Source organism: Varanus komodoensis, unplaced genomic scaffold (assembly GCF_004798865.1).
Source record: "Varanus komodoensis strain SLA01 unplaced genomic scaffold, ASM479886v1 scaffold13_3, whole genome shotgun sequence".
NCBI classification, from domain to species: domain Eukaryota; kingdom Metazoa; phylum Chordata; class Lepidosauria; order Squamata; family Varanidae; genus Varanus; species Varanus komodoensis.
In genome coordinates this window covers 14,693,524-14,716,790 of record NW_025335409.1, presented here as the reverse complement: position 1 = coordinate 14,716,790, position 23,267 = coordinate 14,693,524, and the positions used below count along the sequence as shown (strand labels likewise).

At 39.8% G+C, this 23,267-nt stretch overlaps 1 protein-coding gene across 1 annotated transcript in view; it reads left to right on the top strand.

Annotated features, from left to right (window-relative positions):
* Positions 1 to 15,604, top strand: part of DUS4L (dihydrouridine synthase 4 like) — a 44,174-nt gene extending 28,570 nt beyond the window's left edge. Inside the window, exons 12-13 of the mRNA XM_044423372.1 lie at positions 12,447 to 12,547; positions 14,264 to 15,604. Coding sequence (XP_044279307.1) covers positions 12,447 to 12,547; positions 14,264 to 14,302 — 140 coding nt within the window. The 3' untranslated portion in view covers positions 14,303 to 15,604. The remainder of the gene's footprint in view (positions 1 to 12,446; positions 12,548 to 14,263) is intronic.
* Positions 15,605 to 23,267: the final 7,663 nt, after the last annotated feature.

The window sequence follows — 23,267 nt, the reverse complement described above, 5'->3', positions numbered from 1 at the left end:
CATTTTGTGGAGTGCTATGCTTACAGAAAACTAAATGATCTCACATAACTAAACTCTGTGGCAACAGCTATTTGTGGAAAATTCATGTATAGAATGAAATGTCAGGAAATGTTAAGAGTACCAGTAAGCAGGTATTGATGCTGTCAGATATTCCTGTTAGGATGGAAGAAATTAAGTAGTTGCCCACTTTCCCCCAGACTAGTATAAGGCTTTCTGCAATTCACTTTGGCCAAGTTCTTTCTTCCTTTGCCAGGAGAAGGTGCTAAAAAGTACCTGCTCTTGGTCCCAACCTAGAGCAAAGGGGTGGTGAGTGAGCTTCCTAGGTAAAGAGGACTTAGGTTAGATTAAAATGCTCCAACAGTCCACCTCTGCTGGGGACCTCCAGGTCATTGCCTTCCTGCCATTGTGGGCTCAAAAGAGATTCCTTACCGCCTTCTCTTAGGAAGGGGGAAGGTCTCTTCTAGAAAGCACTTCTTGTGCTTGACCGAATAAGTATCTTTTGCCTCAGGGGCATAACAGTGTATATAAGAAAAGAGACAGAAAGGTAAGAGCAATGAGGCAGTGCTGTAGCAGAATTAATTCTATAATTTCTACAAGAACATGCATTTTCCCCCAACCTGTTGCCTTGGACTGTAACTATTGACTATTATTATTATTACTATTGTTATTGACAACTATTGACCCGCAGATGTTTTGGTACTGTTCATTGTGGCTACAAGTATGATTTACACTTTAGAAAGTCCTGTATTCAAATGCATCTCCAGTTATTAACTCACTGGATGGCTTCACACAAACCATTATTAACTCAGCCCTCTGCAATCTGGGAATAATACTGATCTGTTGTTTTGGGTTTTTGTAAAGGAATATTGACATTGCATAGTTTTAAAACTGGAAATATGTGATATAAATACTCACTATGCAACCACCATACATAATGTAGTCACCTTACATTAAGGGTCTGTCAGCTGAATTGCATGATCCTATTATATTATTTTCCTCCCTTTTCTTTTTCTAAGTTCATGATGTGTTGTTTTATATTGTTTTAATAATTGAGGTTTTAGTATGGTGCTGTTGTAATTTTATATTGTGTAAGCTGTCCTGAGCGCTTGTCGGAAGGATGGGATATAAATGTTTGTATTATATAAATAAATAAAATCTAGAAATGGGTCTGGAGGCAGTAGGTTCTACTGTTTATGCTGAGTAAACTGTTCAACAGATCATCTGAAACAAGGCAATGTAGGAAAAGTGGATTTATGGATACTCCATGCCCATTCTGAGATAAAAGGGCAAGAAAAAAAGGCATTTTGACAGCTATTGTCTGATTGCCCCCACATTGATTTATATAGGAATTATTTGTAGTAACATTTCTCCATTTGTACAGCATCTTTTGGAAAATAGTTTGTCAGCTTAGTTAAGGAGAAGGTAAGGCATGTGTTTGCACAGAATAAGTATAAAGTATTTGTAGGATTTGAAAGAAATATGATTGTTCGCTCCTATGCATGTTTAGATAAAAGTGTCCTGCAGCTCCCAGCATTCCCCAGTCAGCCATGCTGTGTTGGGGGATGCTGTGAGTTGTTTGGCTTTGTTCTGTATAAAATGCATAGGATTATGCCCTAAGATTCATAAATTCATATTGTCAGGATTAGAGGGGGAATAAAGTGAAGCATGAGAGAAGTCCTGTGAGAAGCTAGTAGCATTTCAACCCTTTTATATCCTGCTGAACCACTGTAGGATTAAGGTGGCAGTGTAAATTGTAAATAGAACGATAGTGTGAGGAGAGATAAAAGAATATACACTGGTACCTTGGCTCACGAACTTAATCCGCTCCAGGACTCTGGTCGTGACCCAAATTTGTCATGAGCCAAGTCAAATTTCCCCGTAAGGGTCAATGTAAATAAGGTTAATCCATTCTGTAACTATTTTTTTTTTACTCACAAAAATGTGAAGCAAAGTGACAAAGAACAACAAAGATCGCGGCTATCTCCCCCACCCCAGTGATCATGTGGAGGAGTGCGGGGAGACTGGTCCGATTGTGGGTATGCTGGGGGGGAGGTGGGCATAGGTGCGTGGGTGGAGGAGGGCGCGCTGTGGGGGGAGGCGGCCGAGGGCACGCTGGGGCAGGGAACACAGGTGCAATCACGGCCATCTCCCCCCCCCCGCATAACTGTGATTGCGCCCGTGTAGGGAAGGCATGCGCACTTGCGCTCATTACCCAATGCAGAGTTTGTGACCTGCGGCAAAATTTCTATGAAATTTCTGCTCATGACCGGATTTGGTCATGAATTGAGGCATTTGTGAGCTGAAATACCACTGTAGATTGGGAAGAGAGGTACTGAGGAAGCTGTGAAGAGGGTAAACAGAAGAGACAGGTAATGGTGAGACTGAATAAAGAGCAGCAACAGTATTCTGCCTTTCCCCCAGATTATAAAAATAATCTTCATTTACAGAAGATACCATTATTGGACTCCCTTTCCTTCTGTTCTATTGATTAGAGACTTACTTTAAATAATTTATTCATTTGAATGTTTGTTTAACTTTCCTTTCCCTTTTTTATGTCCCTGTTAAATAAATCCTATTTCTATTCTATAAATTGCTCACTGTGTTTTTCCCCACCTGTTTTCAGGGAACAGGTGATTCCAGTGGACTGAGGGCAACAGAGATCTGTTTGTAGTCAAGATCTTTCTCCCTCATACACTAGGTTTTTACACACAGTAGCAGATGAGTGAGAGAAATGCTGACTACAAACTAGCATGCAGCACTTTTAACCCACCAGGTACCCTGTTTTCTCAAAACAGGTGAGGGAAAACAATGATCAACTTAGAAAAGAAGCACAATTTATTGAACAGGGAAGAGGAAAAGGTGGGAGAGCAAAGTATTCAGATGAGTAAACAATTTGAAGTAAGTCTTTATACAATAAAATAGTAATATGTTCTATAAGAGGTAGGCTGTTCTAAAAACATCTATACAGTGGTACCTTGGCTCACAAACTTAATCCGTTTCAGGACTCTGGTCGTGATCTGAATTGGTCATGAGCCAAGTTAAATTTTTCCATAAGGTTCAATGTAAATAAGGTTAATCTGTTCTGTAACTATTTCTTTTTTAATCAGAAAAATGTGAAGCAAAGTGACAACAACAAAGATCACGGCTATCTCCCCCCGCACCCCGAGCTCAAGCATGGCCATCTCCCTGCCCCACCCCCAGCACAACCACGATCAAGCCCGCCATCCCTGCATGTGCCTGTCATTCCGGCGCATGGGGGTGGGGAGGGACGGGCACGAATGTGGGCGTGCTGGGGGGGAAGAGATGGGTGCGAACGTGGGTGAGCTGAGGGGGAGACGGGCATGATCGTATGGGGGTGGGGAGATGGCTGAGACCGCGGTTGCGCTCCTGCAGGAAAGACGGGCGTAATCATGGGTGCACTCATGCAGGAAAGACAGGCATTATCTTGGCCATTCCCCCCCCCCCCCCCCCCGGGGGGGGCCCTCCCCCCCCGGGGGGGGGGGGGAGAGATGGCCGCGGTCACCACCCAATGCAGAGTTCACAACCTGAGTGAAATTTTTGTTTGCGACCTGATTTGGTCATGAACTGAGGCATTCGTGAGCCAAGGTACCACTGTACTTGTGGAGTTCAGGACTCAGAAGTGACAGTAGGCCTTAAATTATTGACTGTTGGTTATGGAACCCCTGCTGTCTGATAACAGGGAGAAGGACAGAATCAATTAAAATACTGTCTTCCAGACAGTACTAACTTCTTTAAGGAAATAATTATTTTTGTCTACTATCCTAAAGAGTCCCTTTAGCAAAGGAGGTTCTCAAAATATTATCAAATTTGATATTTAAATGAACTTTTCACTTTAACATGTTGAGTTGAGGGATTTCCAATATTCACACAAGATCTAAAAGGCTGGTGAATTACAACTGTAAGGGCCACCAAACAGAAATGTTTCAGCCATATGCATATAGTATTGGTGCCCTATATTGGTGTCAGTTCCAGCTCCACTATAACCTTAGAGATTGGTGATTGTTGGTCATAAAGTAATGGACCTAAGTCCCAGGTTTCTGTTCTTTAGAATAAAAACATGGAGTCTGTGCAACTGAAGCTACCACTCCACATGAAATATATAAACTATTACAGCTGGCAAGCAATACTATCTTCATAGGATAGTAGAGTTGAAGAGGATCTTGAAGGGGGTAATCTAATCCAATCCTCTTCTTCAGCTAAAGCATTTCAGGTAATCTTTCCTTTTAGACATTGAGGCTGCATTTCTATACCAATTGAGAATTAAATCACATTAAACTCAGTGGATCTTACTTTTCAGTAGATGCATAGAGGATTGCCCTGTAAGTGAAAGAATGGACAGGAGAAGAACTAACACTGTGCTTTCATATGTGGAAGTAGTTCGATATGCATTGTTTTGCATTTCAGATGTGGAGGTATATTACAGCAAACATTTTCAGTGTTAGGGCCCAGCTCTGTAATATGCTAAGCATGATGTATTTATTTATATATACTTTTGAACATTTGTTCTTTTTCACTTTTTTACTTGCTCAGAGAAGCCCGTGGCAGAGGCACGCGGGAGCTGCAACCCTGCTCCGCCTCAGCCTGTCCACCCCTGGGCTCAGTGAGGCGGCTGCAGCTTGTCCCACAGCTTGGGGATGTGGCTCACGTAGTTAAAAATAAAATTTAAAAGTTATATTTTTCTTACCTTCTGTCCTTTTTTAGTGTTTTCATCTCTCTCCCTCTTCTGCCCTCCTCTCTTCTGTATTCCCACTCTGTATTCCTGCTCTGTATTCAGAGCCAACGCATGCATGCAATGGGGGAAAGAGCTGGCGTATGTGCAGTTGAAGAGGGCTGTTACAATTTGGCGCATGCACCAGCTTTCTGCTAGTCTCCGAACCTGGAAGAGTTTCAGAGAACACCTGCACTAGCTCGGAGCTTTTGGACTCACTCAAAGATCGTTTTCTCCGAATGAGTTCAAAAGCTCTGAGGTGGGCCTGGCGAATGACCATGCCAGGCCATAGCCAGCCCAGGAGCCATAGTTAGAGGACCCATGATATAAGCCATCTTGGGTTCCTTGCATGCAAGATGAAAAACAGAATATAAATGCATTGTATTGAAAGTCATATATTGAAAGTCAATCCTTTCTGTACCATAAACTCAGCCACTTAAATGTAAAATATTCTTGCTCTCTCTAACTTTCTTGATTTGTTCCCAATCTGCTGTATAGGACTTTTATTTCAGGATTAACAAACTATTGGAAAGCTTGTGTGGGGAATGTTCAGGAAAAAGGAGGAATGTTTTACCTGTGGCTTATCTTGTACTGAGCAGGAGGTTGAATTAGATGACCTTCAGGGTCCCTCCTAACTATCAGTCTGTGGATAGTATGTTTCCAGTGAGGTACTTGGAGTATTGAAAGGTAACTTCAGTTGCATAGATTCCATTCCAACCAATAGATAAATGTGGGTCCACCACTCTGGCATGGACAGCCATGCAGCTCCAAGGTTGTGGTGAATTAGGAACTGACCACAGTGTAGGATATGATAGCATATGCAAATTGTTTCAGTAGTGCTTCTGTTCAGGGAGTGGCTATTACCAGCTTCAATTTCCTGGCATTTTCAAGCTTGAGTGAATGTGGAAATCCCTTAACACAACACATCAAACCAAAAAGGTTTTTTGTTAATAAACTACTAATGCCTGTCAGTTCATTTTCATATATTATACAATTTTTAGATAAACTTATGCACGTTTTGATTACATACCTTGGTGTGCATAAGGTGTTCTCAAAAAGATGATGACATTTGGAATGAGGAGGGAAAAGTAAAGTTTACACAATGTTTGCCGTCTCTTATAAACAGACATGCTTTGTATACAAAATAAAGTGAATAAGCACATTGTTCTTCAAGATGAACTCTTTACCATAGCATTTTTCTCTGTTGGTTTAGATAAGCATGCAACACTTTAACCTATATTGTTGTAACAGTGAAATAATTTTTATGGGCAAAATCTGGAAATAGTTTTGAGAAATTTGAAAGGAAACAGACATGAAGATGGAGAAAATTAATGTTCCTTTGTTTGTTTAATTTTGTAACTGATATTTTCAAAGAGGACTGAATTTAGACAGGTGTATTATTTGAAGTTTTCAATTAGGCTCTGGCATGCAAATACAAAGATTTTTTAAAACTTCTTTTTTAAAAAAATTGAAATCATTACTACTTTGCAACTGAGAACATGGATGCCATAAATATAGGTTGGCATCCAATAATTCACAATGCCAGTAATGGAAACTGCCAGAATTCTAAGCCAATACTTTTATGGAAATTAGCATTCACCAAGTGAGGGGAAAATGGTGCTGTTGAAATATTGTAAATCCATTTGACCAAGGAGGCTCATGTGCTACTAGAGATAGTAGCCCATAAGTCAAAAACACGTAGGCTAAAAGAAAAGGAAAAAAATGGGAATAGTTATAAATACCTCAATTCAGGGGAAAGAAAACCCAAAGAACTTCACATTCTCTTTGGTTGGTCAAAATTTCAGATTTTTCAGATTTTATTCTCACATTTTTAAAAAATGCAACAATAGCTTAACCTTGCTGCAGGATCTACAAAAACCTAACCAGTGGTGCACTTGGAGTCTTTGAGAATCCAGCTTGAATTCCAACAAATGTAGGTTTATAAAATGTTCCACAGCATCATTTCAATTTATTTTCATCATGATGAAATGGTTTAAAATACACCCCTCCAAACAAACAAACAACCAGGGGGTGCCCATGCATGCACAAAGTATATGAACACTAGCATTCTTAGTCTTTGGGGTCATTTTTCTACCCCATCCACAAATCTTGCTCTAGTGAGGTAGATGCTCCCTATGAAGGGCTATTTTTTGAAACGCTGTTTCTCACAGCAGCTTACAATTAGCCTGATAATGAAGTTCAGATTTCAGCTAGTAAAGGTAACTTAATTTCTCCACTTGAGAGTACATTTTCCCTCATCAGTTTACAATAAGCATAACATAACAGTGCCCCAGTGCATTATGTTGTGTGCACTCCAGGGGCCATTGTTATGCAAATGTTAGGTTATTTTTTGTTCCAGGCATGTCTTGATTTATAGAAATAAAATTGTAAAAGGCAGGTAGCTAAAATTTGGGGACATTATTTACTTCCATGCAGTTGACAGTGTTCCATTAGGACTACATGGTAGATCTGATTATGTTTAATCACACAGCAAAATGTGAGTCAGAGCAGTACCTTAGGAAGAATCTTGGAATTGTTCTGACCTTGTTGACACTGGGCTGCACCACACTGTTCACAGAAATCAACAATTGGAGGGAAACCATTATTACAGCCCTCAGAGTCACCATGGTTTTAAGTCAAGTTCCTTACTACCTGAGCGCCTTAAAGGCTTCAGTTAGATTAGACATTTAGCATTTTTCTTAGGACTTTTTGATTGCAACTTTTCAGTATTCTGTGCTTCCTACTGAACTAATTCCACCCTTTGCAACTCAGAACTGACAACACTGACATAGCTTGCAGTTCCCTAGCATGCATCATAATGGTTGCATAGAGTTGGCACACAAGGCTATGCATTGAACCTGGCTTTGAGTCGGTAGACAGGCAAGTGAGTGAAACCCTGGCTCTGGAATTACGGGATAGCTATCAGAGCAGAGTTGAAAATCATGCTAGGAGAGACTGAAAAAGCTTCTACCTGCTTCATCTGGAAGAGATGAAGAGATAGTCTGGTTTCAGAAATTGATGCTTTGGTAATCTCTAACATAGATTACTACAATGTGGTCTGCATGGGATTTCCTTGAAGGCTTTGCTGCAGCTTGTGCAAAATGGAGCAGCCAGTCCAGTAATCAAGACAAGAAGGTCCAAACATGAAACTCCAATTCTGGCCAACTTGTATTGGCTACCTATATGTTTCCAAACCTGATTTAAAGTACTCATTCTAAGCTATAAAGCCCTACATGGCTTGGGAGTGCAATATATTATGGAACTCCCTTTCCAGCTGCAATCTTCCTTGACAGTATGATCAAGATCTGAATCCTACCTCTGATTGCCACTTCTGAGGGAAGCTTACTAGGTGACAACAAGGAGGATAAGTGTCTCAGTGGCAGCCCCCAGTCTGTGGAACAAGTTTCCCACTTAGATCCACCTGGTGCCAACTCTGCTATCTTTCTAGTGCCAGGTTAAGGCTGTCCTCTATGAGAAGGTGTTTAATCAGCTCTTGATAGTATGTTGAAGCATTGTGTCAGCTGTCTAACAGGCTTTGTGACTTAATTTGTGTTAGCTATGGTAGCAGCTTAAATTCGTCTTGAAATTTGACTTTGAAATTTCGTAGCATAATTTGTATAGTGTTTTATTAAGTTAGACGTGAAGGGACAAGAGCTTGATCTATCAGGGGCTGGAGCTATGATGGGTTAAAACAAAGAAAACAATAGTTGGGCTCGGACAATAGAACAGAAAATGCAAGGAAGTTACTTGCCTCTTGATTTGTTTTTCATCTAACATTCTATACAGAGTAGCATAGCCAATATTTAAAACAAAAGTAGAGTAGCATAGCCGATATTTAAAACAAAAGTACATAGAGTAGCATAGCCAATATTTATAACAAATTAAGGATATTCAGATCTGGCTGAAGTTAAAGACACTTCAAGATTGGAACATTTTTCATGCTGGATTTTTTTTCCTTTCACATCAGGAGATAGTTTTCTTTAAATCAAACTTTTTGATTTTTTCTCTACCCCAGTAAAATCTCTCAAAATTCTGAAGAACTGAGTTATTTGTGCAGTTGTGTATACATGTTTATATTTTGAATTAGATTAGCACATGCCTATAATGGTATTTATCTGGTGCTACACATTTTGATAGAGGTAAAAAAAATCACTTCCAAAGCTAAGCCCTACAGAGGTCTAACGATACACTGATTCAGAAGTTTTCTGACAAAGATTACTTTTATCCAATTAAACTTGTACAAGTAGCATGTTCTATCCCAAGGGCCTGGGACGCACAAGATTTTCGGCAGCATATAAATCTGTTCAAATACTTCCCTTAAATGCAGTAAACGCCAGCAAATGTTAATCCTCTGGCAACTTCACATGAACTCCTGGAAGCTTGCTAGACACTTTAGAAAAAGGAAAGTTTTTGCTATAGGAAATTCCATCTGAAATAGTACCTTTACATTCTCAATGGTAAGTTGTTCTAATTATGGAGGAAGGGTTGCCATATTAAATTTAGCATTTATATGTCTGTGCTTCAACCATGTTGTACTTTTAAAATCCCATTTCATGCTAGGTTTTATTGAAATATGAGGCTTGTAGGACTGATGATTTAGAAATAGGTGTGAAATTGGCTTCAAAATGATCTTCTTGGATGCCAGCACCTAGAAATGACATGCTGATGTAAGCAGTGTGGTGCTTTCCCATCCTTCCCCTCCTTCTAACTCCCCCAGAGGCCCATCTTACAGCTCCACATTAAGACTTAGCAAGGTTTTTTTTTTTTTTTTTCATATGCCAGACCTTGGCATTCTTCTGTTTCAGCTAAGAAGACCTCACCCACCTGTCGCAAGTGTATTTTTGTCAAAACATCATAACAATGGAATTAATGTTTTTCTTTGCTTTCCTAGAACTAACTCTAGATACCTTAGGTATGTTTGGAGATAGCATTGTTTTTAGTTGCAACCGAAATGCTTTGCTAGTCCTCCATGAAACAGACAGTAGTTTGTTACTGTTGGATCAAGTTACCAAAAAGATGGTTTTGCTCTTCTGATATCATGGCACTTTCTTTAGACTGAAGAAAAATGCAAATTATTCCCTGTTTTTTTAAAAAATCCTGAATGGTTTCCAAGTTTTTGTACTACCTTATGACAATATTCTAATGGCAGGAAGAAGGCATTCTAAATTGTACCTGTTTAGAATGTATTCTGAAATAATTCAGTTTCATATATATGATGTTAGCACCTCCAGGTTTATACTGTTATATAAAATGTAATATGTATGATAGTAATTAACCCTTAGTGATAGGGTTTGTATGTCATTGCTGCCTCAGCTCTTTGCCCACTAACCTTTCCTGCCCACTGTCTTCCAGCTAGCAACACATAGCTCCTCTTGTTTCTGGGTCCTGTGAAAAATCATCTAAACTGACCTTTCACTTCTGTCATATAAATTACATTGCCTGCCAGTATTATGCTATTTCTTCCTGAGCTGTCAGAATGTTTTGAGCATATAATTACATCAAAACTGTTCAACTGGTAGTAAGGATTTGCAGGCAGATGACAGACAACATTCAGTTTTTAATTTGTTATATAAAATTGCAGTCCAACTTTTTAAAAAATCAGCATCATTTGTTTTACATAGACATTTATGTGTTGAATAATATCTAGGAACTACTTATGTGTTGAATAATACTATGCCAGGTTAATAGATCCTGTTTCTTCTATATGATGTTTTGAGAAAGATATGTTGAGTCAATAAAATCTATATTAGATGGTTTAGAAATAAAAATAAATAATGGTTATGAAATCTGAAGAGATCATTTTATTCATCATCAAATTTTATATAGCAGAATAACATGATTGCCTAATGCCAAGTTAAAAAGAGAACTGAATGGTGGTAAGGGAGACCTCTGTCAATACATCCATAGTAGATCTGTGTTAAATAAGGAAGTCCCAATGTTGAAGGCTTCTGAAAATCATATGGCCTGCTGTCTGCTGTAGGCATGGAGGAAAAAACAATGCACTTTATTTTTTCTTCTTGTTCCTTCTCTAAAAGAACACGCCCAGCTAAATGCAACTGTAAGTGTTTCTACCTCATGTGGGGAAAAGAGAGAGGCAATGGAGGGACCATAGGATTCCAAGCCTGCTAGCTTTCCTGCCCATCAAAACACCCCCTTTGGAACCTTTGAGAGATCATCCAAGTTCACATCTGTGACCTTGGAAAGCATCCACAGTGTCTGCAAAAGGAAGGGGGTGTGGGAAGACTCTGTTCTTCATTGTGGTCTCCCTGCATCACACATATGGGTGCTGTGCCTGCATAGTATCCATAATGTGTGAATGCACGGATGACCACTTGAAGAATGACAGTAACAGGTAAGCAACCTGCCTCTGTCAGATTGCCACTGCTGAGCTTGTAGCAGTCAAATATCCTGTGATCCCCGAGACACTCTCCAAAGACTATAGGATTACACCCTAAGTTCATTGATATTTAAAAGTTCACAGATGTTGAAGCATTAAGTATTTAAGTAATTAACTAATGAGCATCTTTTATCAAAACATAACAGTTGACTTCTAAAACAGAATAGTAAATGTGAACCAAATTAAAGATTTTATGAAAAGAAAGAAAATATCCCTGTGGAAATCTGGGAAAACGTGTGGAATAGGCTCATATATCTTTTCTGAACATGGCAGTAAGGGACAACTGTTATAATATAAAGACAAAATAATACATTAAACTAAATCTTATAAGATAAATAATAATTATCCTTCTATTTGTTGGAAATTACAAGAAATGAAAAGTGATTTCTATCATATATGATGGGAATGTCATTGAGGTACTGGGGGGAAAATTAATGACAAAAAGTATGATATAAAATCTCATTTAATCCAATTTTCATTGTTGTTGTTAAATTATATGGGTGGTTTGGGTCACTAGGAATGTAGAGATCCAGTTTCTTATATGGTCACAGCAGCAAGAATCATAATGTGCTCCAAAATAGAGATCATTGGTTATATCTACAACAAGGGAATGGTTGGGAAAATGTGGGAATTGGTTCTTATAGCAAAATTAGCACATGAAAACAGAGGGAAACAGATAGTATTGGGACAGTTTTATAATAGTAGCCAGTGAGAAGCAGTGTTTAAGAGTGCAGGACTGGGACTCAGGCAATCTGGGTTCTTGTCCCCATTCAGCTATGGAGCTCACTGGGTGGCTTTGGGCCAGTCGCAGACTCTCAGCCCAACCTACTTTCACAAGGTTGTTGTTGTGAGGGTAAGGTGGAGAGGAGGAGAATTATATAAGCTGCTTTGAGTTCCTTGATAGGAAAAAAGGTGGGAAGTAAATCGAAGGAAGGAAGGAAGGAAGGAAGGAAGGAAGGAAGGAAGGAAGGAAGGAAGACATAGAATTACAAAGAATTCAGAAATATTACAGATTTTATCTATGTTCCGATTTTAGTGACGTGGCAGGGGAGTGAAGACATAGTTTAAGAAAAAAAATGTTTTTCTGTTTTTAATAGTTATAGTTTAAATTAGGATATAGTTTAAATTAGGATATAGTTTAAATTAGGATTTTTTATTACTATTTAAAAGGTTAGAAGTGACATCCTACAAATTTGAAAAAAACAGCACATTATATACCATTAAAAACAAATTTGTTATTACATTTGTAAACTTTTTTTGCTTCTTTACAATTAAAAATGAAGAAAATGAAGAAAATAGTAATATTCTTGTGTCTTACAGCTCTGAACAAAACAAGAAATGAAATTACAGCAGTTAAGAAGCAGTGTGAAGACCTTAAGAAAGAATATGATAACCTTACAGAAGAACACAAAAAGCTGCAGGTAGGTGACAAAGAAATTGGACTACCTGAAGGTCGACTAACAATGTTTGTTATCTCCAGAAGAGTATTTATCAGACAGTCTTGAACTCTGTGTAAGTTTGAACATACTCTTTCAGAATAAAGAGAATACTTAACCCTAAATTTTCCTAGAATTCTTGTTGGAATAGAGCCTCTTTTTCAAAAAACAGAACTGATTTTTTTTCTAGAATATTTAATTAGCATGGTGTTGCTGCAGTAGTACTGCAAAGGAGAGAATGGAAACTCAAAAGGTATTTTACCCTTGAAAAGTTACTGAGTTTCTTTTTTTTTCTAAAAGACTTAGGTAAAAAATACTGGGCTGGGTACACTGTGAAGCAGGGAAACAAATCTTAGCAGGTGGCTTACCATCATATTTGGAATAAGAGAAAATCATCTGCAGGTTAGACTGCAGTAACAGTGAATTTTCATCTGCTATGCTGTGGAAGTAGTGTCCAGAACAGGAAGTGAGGGGCAGTTTTTCTTTTTTGTCTTTTTTTCACTTTTTTCACTTGAAATCAATGGGGCTAATTACCTATACCAGCTCCAGGCTGCTGCAATTGATGGGCCCAGTCTGAGAATGAACAGGAACAGAAGGACTGGGATATAGAATATCCAAAGTGCTGACACTGAAATGGCCTGTTTCAGAGTTTGTGGCCAGTGCAAAGCTTTCCCCAGGTAGCCACCAAGGTGGACATGGTCCTATCACCACCTATCACCCCACCAGTCAACAAATGTAAGGTTTAGGATTGCTCTACCCTACAGTAAAAATAAATAGTAACTTGCTCACTTTTAATGGTATCCCAGAATGTGTTGTCCCAGGCCAAGGTCTTATACTATTTTATTTTATTTTATTTTATTTTTTCATTTCATTTTAATTTTAAACATTTGTATGCTGCCCAATTGTGCCACAGCACCTCTGGGCGGCTCACAAGCTCTTTGCTTTTGGATTTATCCAACTCTAGATTTTGATTCTGTGACTTTGATTTCAGAAGATTCAGAGTCTAGTGTGTATTTGTAATGTGCTCATGGCCAAATGTTATTTTCAGTGGAAAGCCTGACAATGTTGGTCAGCTGTTTGAAATGTTGCCTATTTTACTAATGTTCAGTCTACAGAGTGGTAACACTGAGTTTATACTGAATTCCAAAAATAGGATCTCCCATTATTCCTTCTGTTTTGGAAGACACAATGTTAGTTGTATAGGGCACAGTGCTATACAACATAGCAGGGGAAGAGATTTATGTCCCTTATCATCGCCACCCAACCTTTCTCTATCACATCCACCTCCTTCTGAGGAAAATTGAAGGCCTTTTTCAGGCTCTCAGAAGGAGTCCTAATGGGATGGAGATACATGTTACATTTGGAAAAACCCAAATCAAGGCCTGGGTAGAGCTTGATTTGAGTTTTTCCCTGCACACATGATTTGACTAAATGGTGTTTTGGAGGAAGACCTCTTTCCTACCTTTATGATTTCCCCAAGATGTGATACTGTTATTGTTCTCTTATACCAGGGGTGGACAACTTGTGGACCTTCAGATGTTTCAACTTACAACTTCCATCATCTCTCACCCATGCTGGCTTGAGGACCCCTAGTTGTCCACTCCTTTGGCATATTCCAATTTTTTTGTAGACTGAGTGAAAGACATTGTTATTCTGAGCTGCAAGTTTTCTCCTCTCATGTCTATTTTCCTGCTTTTACAGGGCTGTGCAGATGAAGAACATTATAAGAAATACCAATAAATCCAGTTTGGGGCCATCGGCTTTAATAAAACTGCATCAACATGAATTGTCAATTGTTCCTATCTTTATCCTCCAAAGATATATGAAACAGTTTATTTTCTTCCCAGGAAATGCACTGACTTAATTGTTAAAATCTATAGTTTTCAATTGCCAAGCATTTTATTTTGCAATGAAAATTGTGACCAGAATGAAAGTCCTACTTCAGTTGTGCCTAAGGCCCAGTGGAACTGTTGCCTCTTTTTGTGTAAATGGCAGATTCTTACTCCACTGAGTTACAAAAAGTAATGGAATGATTCATAAGTTGCTGTTCTTCAGAAATCCTAAGACCACATCTCCTCTGGGCATACAGAACTATTTGTATGGTTTATTGGATTTAAACCAATAAGTGATACGTTGGGAGTATATTCTGAATTGTATAAGAAAAAACAGAATAGCATTTTTAAATGGAAATTTCCATTCAACTCCTATCCAGTATAAATTAAAAAACAGTTGAATGACTGCCTATCACCTATTGCTTGTAATGTTAGGGAAGACCATATAAATTATACCAAGCTGTAAAATTATGGTGAATTAATCTACCTTTCTGGAGATAATCAGGAAAGTCATTACACTTGGTCAGTAGAAAAAAACATAGTGGAATAGGTTTTAACCATGTGGTCAAGATAATTTGACAATAAGTGTTAAAGAAATTTTAAGGACACTGTGCATTGAACTGTGTAAATATGCGTGGTTTTCAGTTTTCCTTGCCAGATTTTCACTGTAGCTCATTATTTTTGTTTACATGTATTCAAGAACTTGTATATGTTATGTGCCATTGTGTTTTCTTCAGTACTGTATGTAGATAATACATCTAAAATTTTTATAACATAACTTACAAAACAAGTTTTTAAGGGTTAATTATGATTATATAGCATTTATGTTGAACTGGATTGCAGGCACACCGCTCCACAAACAAAGGGAAGTAGAATCCAGCATAAGTCTCTTTTTTGCCAAGTCGTTTGCTCCTCTGCAACCCTCCACATCAGTGCCCATACTGATCTAGAAGGCCTCCTAGTATTCTAGCTTTTCAGGGCACTGCAGTAAAGAGGATGAAGTGGTAGAAATCACTGCTCCATTGCCTTCTTCCATAACCTGTAGAACACTGCTGAGCACAAGTCTGAATCCAGCCCATTGTTTTCCAAAAATCTTCAGTGATTGGAATTGAAAGTATATTGTTCATTTAGTTGGTTGGCTGGTTTTTATTTTTGCATTGGTTCATATCATACTTGATTGCTTTGTTAATAAAAAGATTGTTTAAGCTTAGTCTTTTACATATGTACTTTGTAAACTGAATTTCATAAGACAACTCACATTCTGCAAAACTGAAATGTGGCACTGGAAATTATTCAAACCAAACTACATACCTGGGTGCAAAATTCAAAATAGTGCATCTGCTTTGCACTATTTTGGAACTGGTATTTTTGAAAGAAATTCAGATATTATGAAACCAGCTTTTGTATACTAATATCAAAAGTGCCTTGAATATCCAACATTTCATGATTTTGAGCTCACTGGATTCATGTTTACATCAGTAGATTTAAAGTTTCAGGCTTTCCTCTGAGTTCATGTGTGTTTTCAAGATGCAAGAGTATTAAAATCTGTGAAGTCTTAAGTCAGAGGATTTACTTTTGAAAACCTACACCCAGATATTTGGTCTTTAAATATAATCATGTAGAACACCAGTGAGTTTGCCTTACATGCTCTGGGGACTGATTACTGCATTTATAGGAGGACTCACTAAAGGCACTGGCAATTCAGGGAAATGAATTGATTTTATCAGGACTACAGTGACTATTAAAAGGTAAAGTCCAGTGATGTCTGAGTCTTGGGGGTGGTGCTCATCTCTGTCTCCTGGCTGAGGGAGCCAGCATGTCCGCAGATAGTCTCTCTGGTCATGTGGCCAGCATGACTAAACACTGAAGTGCGCAGATTGCTATTATCATCCCACTGAAGTAATACCTTTTTATCTACTTGCATTTCGAACTGCAAGGTTGGCAGGACCTGGGACAGAGCAACAGGAGCTCACCCCATTGTGCAGATTTGAACTGTGACTATATCTGCATCCAACTCCCTGCATTTATGTATGACATTTGATTGTTTTGTGTAACAAGATTTACAAAGGTAAATATTCCTGAAACATCATCTGAAGTCTATGCTTATCACTGGGCATTTAGCATACCTGCTGTGATGACACATCTTGGCCCTTACATCCTAATAACATTTCAGTTCATTTACACCTGTAGGATGGCAGCAGAGTATGTTTCTTAATTGTCATATTGTAAATTCTGCATGATAAAGGTTTCAAAGCCATGCTATTACAGTGCTGTGTTTCCTGTAATATCTGCTAGAGTAGAGGTGAGATGCAACCTGAAAATCTGGGTGGCAGCAGTCCCCCACACAATTTTAAGGGCTATTGCATTCTCATTATTAAGGATGAATCATGAGGCAGGTTGTAGAAATGTGGAAAGCCAGTTTGCAGAAATGTAGAGAAAGATGTACAGGTTTTACTTAAGATGTACTAAATATAACTGTTGAACACTACTGGGTGTAGGTGTTCCAATCTTCCAGTATCCTAATGTTCCTATTATATCTTGGTTTCCCTTCTAATGGACCGTGGTAATACTGCCCAGGTGTTACATTACTTCTGTGTATCATGTTCATCTTGTGGGGAGGAGAATTTCCCTACACACATTAAAAAAACTCTACCTTCCAGAACCTCCTCCACAAAAAGGGACACCCTGCACTCATCTAACGGTTTAAGTTATATATGCATGTCATTACACAGAGGAACAGCCCCTACCTGTATGTGCTGGGCATGTACAATTGAGTACCTTTCTCATGTTAGGACATTGGATCTGATAGGCACATCTGACCTTGAATTATTTGAAAATGTGCATGTGAATGAGCCCCTTTTTCTTTTGCCCTCCTTTCATTATCCTTAATAGTAGATGGTTTCTGCCAACTTGGTTCTAATTGAGGTCCAGTAATGAACAAAACTGTAATTCCTTGTGGCATTGTGATGTAAGATAACAAAATGAACTGTTTTCTGTCTGGCCAGTTTTTATAAGTCACTTATTAGTTGAACACTATTTGCTTACAAATATGACTAACAACAAAGGTATTACAGTGTTCTAGAGTATGTTTTCATTCAAAAGATTTCTTTTTCCTTCTCTCACCCTCTCACTGTCCACCAGGAATTCCTTTTTCAGATGTCCTACACAGAAAATACACAGAGACTATTTTGTAGTGGGTAGTATACAAAAGTTTTAAATAATAAATAAATTTCTTCTACCTATGTATGTCTAGCTTCCAGTGCAATCAAAAGGAACATTACTGGAAAAAAGTCTTTTTACACATTTTTAGAAAGTTTGCATTTAGTACAAGAAATGTTGGTATAATTAATACATAAATAAACTTGACCCCAGACTGGGACAATGCCAATAGTATCATCTATCGAAACAGTTTCCATCTAGTTAAGTTGTAGGATGATAAAAGTGGTAGAAGCCTGAAGATATCAAAAGCCCAGTTCAAAAACAGGTTGTTTAGCCTGTATTATTTGACAGACACTGACTGCTACTGAATGATATATATATGACATTTTAAAAGCCTCAGAACTTTAAAAGATGCAAAACTTCAGATGCATCAAGTATATACATAGTAGTTAAACCTTCTGCTTACTTATTTAAATGAACATCAGATCTTTTGCTAATTATTGATATTCATGGAGAGGGTCAAATTTGAGGGGTCAAATTAGTTCTTTGTCCACTGTTGCTTCCAAGTACCTTCATTTGCAAAGTATTTCAAACGATTTCAATAGAGTAGGGCCAAACTAAACATTAAACTGGAAACTGCACAATTTAGCATTAATCCAGCATTTTAAGAAGCGTGTGCTGGGTAATCTCAAAATAGCACATAAAAATACTAGCATGTCCTATATCACCATGTGATAACATTTTAATGCAATCTATTTCATTAGCTGCCCCCCCCACTTCCCATTGAACTACACTGAAACAACACAATCTGAATGTCACTGATGCTGTGTACACTGAAACTTCACACTGAAATCTGGAGGCAAAGTTAAGATCCTTCAGTTAGAAGGGTTCAACAACCACTGAGTAAAGCTATGATAGTAGCAGACAACATGTGACTAGTGGCAGCACATTTTGTGTTTTTCAGCTGTTTTGTTAATTTATAGTAGTTGTAATCCACTGTGCCAGATTCCTGTTTTAAGTTCCATTGATATTAACAAGCTGCACAAGCAATGTCCTTCAGGTAAATGGAAACTGAATAGAAGTTTCTGGTTGATGTATTGAACTAAGTTACTCTCCCACTGAGCTGTCCCATAAAGTCATGGATTTTCCCACTCTTCTATATTTACTTTTAAATAGATGCATAATCTGCAGTATAGATGCTTCCTTTTTATGGGCTCATAAATGCCTTGCACTTGTCAATCACATAAGTAAAGAAAACTGTCAATAGCTGACTGAAAGAAATAACAAAGGTATGTATTGCTGAGGAACAGTTTTGAACATGCATGCATGTGAATGTCATTTTAATTAGCTGAAATGCAGCAATAGCTGTATGTATGAGCGAAGTTGAATTAGATGGTGTTTGATCCAAATTTTGGTTTATGCAACTGGGCTGGAAATGTTTCTGAAGTCTTAAGCACATGAGGACTCATAAAGATTGTTACGCAAAATTCTTCTGCATTCCTGAAAATCATTCAGAGGCACCTTTTGTGAGTGGTTAACAAAGTCCACTTCTGCCATCCCCAGTTGCACAACCCTAAATTTGTATAGGATGCACAGTGCTGAAGTTAATGGGTAAAATAAAAGTTCTTTCAGTAGTAATTAAATTGCTAATACCTTTCCCACCCATGCATGGTATCTTACACTTATCAGCTGTGTAGCTAATGAGGCAATGTTCATCATATATGCAGTGTTAAATACAGCCCTTAATAGAATATTGCAGACTATGTAAGAAAAAAACTGTGTACATTAATCTGCACTTTTAGAGACAATGAAGCTGGCAATATTTAACCAACAAAGTAATTGTTGTCTTGCCTCAATTTCAACTTGGTAACATTTTCTATCAGATTCTTCTCTACCCCAGCAGCACCAGTGGCAAGAATATAAGGAGAGTTATGGATGCATTCATGTTGAGAGATCAAATAGCCTGGTACTCCAAGCTGAGACCAGGGTTTTGGAAAGACTTTATTCTCCCTTGTGGACCTGCCCTCTCTACTGAGGAAATGCTGGGGAAGACCACCTTGGCACTGCTCCCAGGATCTGGGACTCCCTGCCAAGAACTGCAAGTCTAGCTACCTTTTTATTGCCCTTCTATCAGATAAATACACTTGAATTCAAGCAGGTCTTGAGCTGTTAAGCTGTTTTGTTTGCTGCACTAGATTTGTCTTGGTGCTGCTTATTTCCTTTTGACTAATATCATTTTTATCTATCTTGCTACCTGCCTGTCTACCAAGAAAAACAATGCTGGAGGTGCTTTTAAAGATGTTTTAATTATGTTGCTTTTTTATATGTATTTATTGTTGTTAGCCAGCTTGAGTACTATGTTTACAGGAAAGGCGAGGAATAAATAAATAATTACTCAGCCCCATTCACACTTGGCACTGATATGGGGGTTCCCAGAAGCATGGAAGTTTTTGTACTTAAAGCTGTAAACCTGAACGGTCCTTCCCTGTAAACATTCACAGTGTAAGTACAAACAGCAGAGGGTGAAGCTGGCCATGCAGCCTGCTCTCCACTCACCTGTTGAGTAAACAGGAGTGCTCATATTAAAATGAGGATGCAGTACTTTGAGCCTTTGCTGAATGTTTTGAAAATTCTTTATTAGGTCTGGTAACCTGCTAGAGAACTTTTAGCTGATTCATCTTCTGTCTTTGATTAAACAATTCTCACTGGGTCACTTTGGCCCAGATACAAACTCTCAGCCCAACCTACCTCACAGGGTTGTAGTTGTGAGGATAAAATGGAGCTATGTAATCCAGAAGGCAGGATGTAATATGCAATAATTGCATTGTAATAATGCAATGTAGTAACAATAATAAGAAAAAAACCCATGTATGTATTTCCAAAACTTTAAAATGTTAATTTATAATTTATTTTGGTTTAAATACTGTGAAATAAGTACAAGAAAATTTACATCAGATGTTGAAAAAAAATTCTGTCCAACAGCTGAATTCCACGTTGGAGAATCTCTCAGGCTGCATTCCAGTTATGGATGAGACTGAGGACAAAAGGCCTAGAGCCAAAAGGAAAAAACGTGGGTCAAAATTCCAGCACATTTTTGCTTAAAGTTGTTCCTGGCAGTAACTAAGCTTTTGGGGAGGCAACACAACCTTTAAGAATGGAGGAAAAACTGCACAAATCTCAGTAAAGCATCAGATAATTAGGGGTTGGGAAAGAGGGCTGGGACCACAGGAAGAGGGCTTGCCTATTTGGGGAAGACCAGAGGGCTGGGTTTCAACTCCAGGTCTTAAATTGACTTACATTTCAATGTAAGCTACTACGTAGTGACAGAAGGGAATAATCTCTATTTTTTTCCATGTCCTTTTATATGTATACCAGAACTGGAATAAATTATAGAATTAAGTGTGTTTACCTCTTAGCGTCACTGATCAATGCTGAATAAATCAACTGAAACTAAAGTTCATTAATTTATTAATACTTGCAGCCACATTATTTATTATAAACATTGTGACAACTTTTACTAGATACTTGATTGCAGTACACCATGACTGCAATTCAATACCAATTTGCCTGTGGGTAAGCCCATTGAGTTCAATGGAAGCTCTGAGCATATATAGCCATTTCATCTGTATTTCTCCTTTCAGGACAGATACCACTTGTATCATTTACACACACTGTCCATTTATTTACCTAATTTGCCTATCAGATTAGTGAGTTCATCATATGAGAAAAAATATATAGCAGGTCAACTCATTTTGAAATTGAAACATTGTTGGTAACAGCAAGAGCTGGGAACATATTTCAATAAACAGTATGTGCACATCCTAATCACTCATATGAGTTTGTGTGGTTTGTGTCAAGGAGAATGGAGGGAACAAGCTCTGTAAATCTGAAGAATTTGTCTGTCTCCAGGGAATCCGTTCCACATTAACGTGTCCACCATAGCACTTGCATGCTTCTATCGAGGGAATCCTTTGCGTACAAGAGGATCCCAAAAGCTCCTTCTCCATCTACTCAGTTTTACTATCCTACACAAAGAGAACAAGCAAAGAGTGCCCAACATTCTCCCATGCCTCAGCACTGTATCAGCGGTGGACACCCATCAGCTTATCTTTCAGGAAAGCTCTTCACATTGAAAGAACTCTGAGAAGTATCCAAGGGACTCCAAGGTTCTTGTAGATGATGAGGCTGAAGTTGGTTACTAGTCATCATGAAAATACAAAGCAGGGAAATGCAACCTCAGTAAGGAACTGAAGTTGATCATCGGTTCCTGCATCCCAAAATAAGCTCCAGGCTGCTGGGTTTCATGTTCTCTCCTCGACCCAAAACAAAGCATTGGGCTGGATGCAATGCTAGGGCATCCTGAAGGTGATAGTCTCCCTGTGTCCTTTGGCGTGGCCGAGTGCACACCCATGTTCCTTATCCATTTGAGCATACATGGCTATCCGTGGCATGGAGGCAGAACATTTTACAGCGTCCAGTGAAAAAGCAAGCATAGAGCATTGTTTTGCAGAAGACACTCTTCTGGAGCTGTTGTGTCTGCTTTGTGGTGGCCCAAAGTTTGGTTTGGAGTGCACTCTCAAATGCTTATTCGCAACTACCAGCTGAGATTGTCAGACCCAAAAGAGAACCACACTGCACACACTCCCGCACACACATGCAGGAACAAAAAGCAAGCGAGCATGTACGCGCACACACGGTTGGAGATCATTCTTGCAAATCCCAAAGGGGAGAATCCCCAATCGTAAGCTCAAAGCTTATGGGGACTGCTGGCCTGGCAGATAAGCTCCGGTCCCCTCTTAAGGCTGCTTGTGCTACTCTGTGTCGAACTTCCATCGCAATAGGGAGCTGCTGGGAGCTTTCTTTAAGGAAGGCGTCGCCCTCTCCAGCCCCTTCCCGCCCAGGGTCGCCGAGGCTGCCGCCCCTGCCCTTGGCGCGTGCTGCCGTGCACCGAGGCAAGGCGGCGCAGGGCGCGGAAGGGAGGAGGCGCAGGCTCGGCGGGCCCATCACGTGCAGCCCGGTGCTTCTGTTTGCCTGTAAATAGAGCACGCGCGGCCGAGGCTGGGGTGACCGTATAAATGCCGCCTGTGCCCCAAGCTGGGGCTCCGGCGGCACGCGCAGGTAAGGGCCCCGCGCGCAGCGGGAGGTTGCCTGGCACAGCGCGTGGCGCGGAGGGCGCAGGAGCAGCGGTCCGGGCGGCGGCGGCGGCGCCGCTTCAGGACTCGGACAGCGCTGCCCTGCGCGGAGCGCCAAGCCGGGGCTGCAGGCGCCGCCCCCTGCCCTGCCCGGCGCCGCTGAAATGCGGCGGGCTCAGCGGGATACGCGGCGCGCGAGGGGGTCGGTGGTCTGGGGCGCGCTTCGCAGCCCGCTCCGCCGTCGCTGTCCCGAGGGGACGGACACGAGCGAGCGGCTTCGGCGGAGTGTTGGCAGAGGGCGCTCAGCACAGAAGCAGCGGTTTAGCAGCAAGGCTCCGGGACCTGGGCAGAGGAGCTGACAGAAGGCTCCTTTAGGAGATGGAGCTGGCTGCCCTGGCAGTTGCCAGCAGTGGGAAGAAGCTGGCACCAGGCTCTGCTGCCACTGGCTGAGTTCACCTGGCTCATCCAGGTGCAGACTACGCCCGGAGGGCACTCTGTACGCGATGCCTGGCTGCCTTTGGAGGTTGTGTGCTTTGGAAATGTTGCCCTTCTTCATTCTTTCTACCTGTAGGCAGGGCAGGG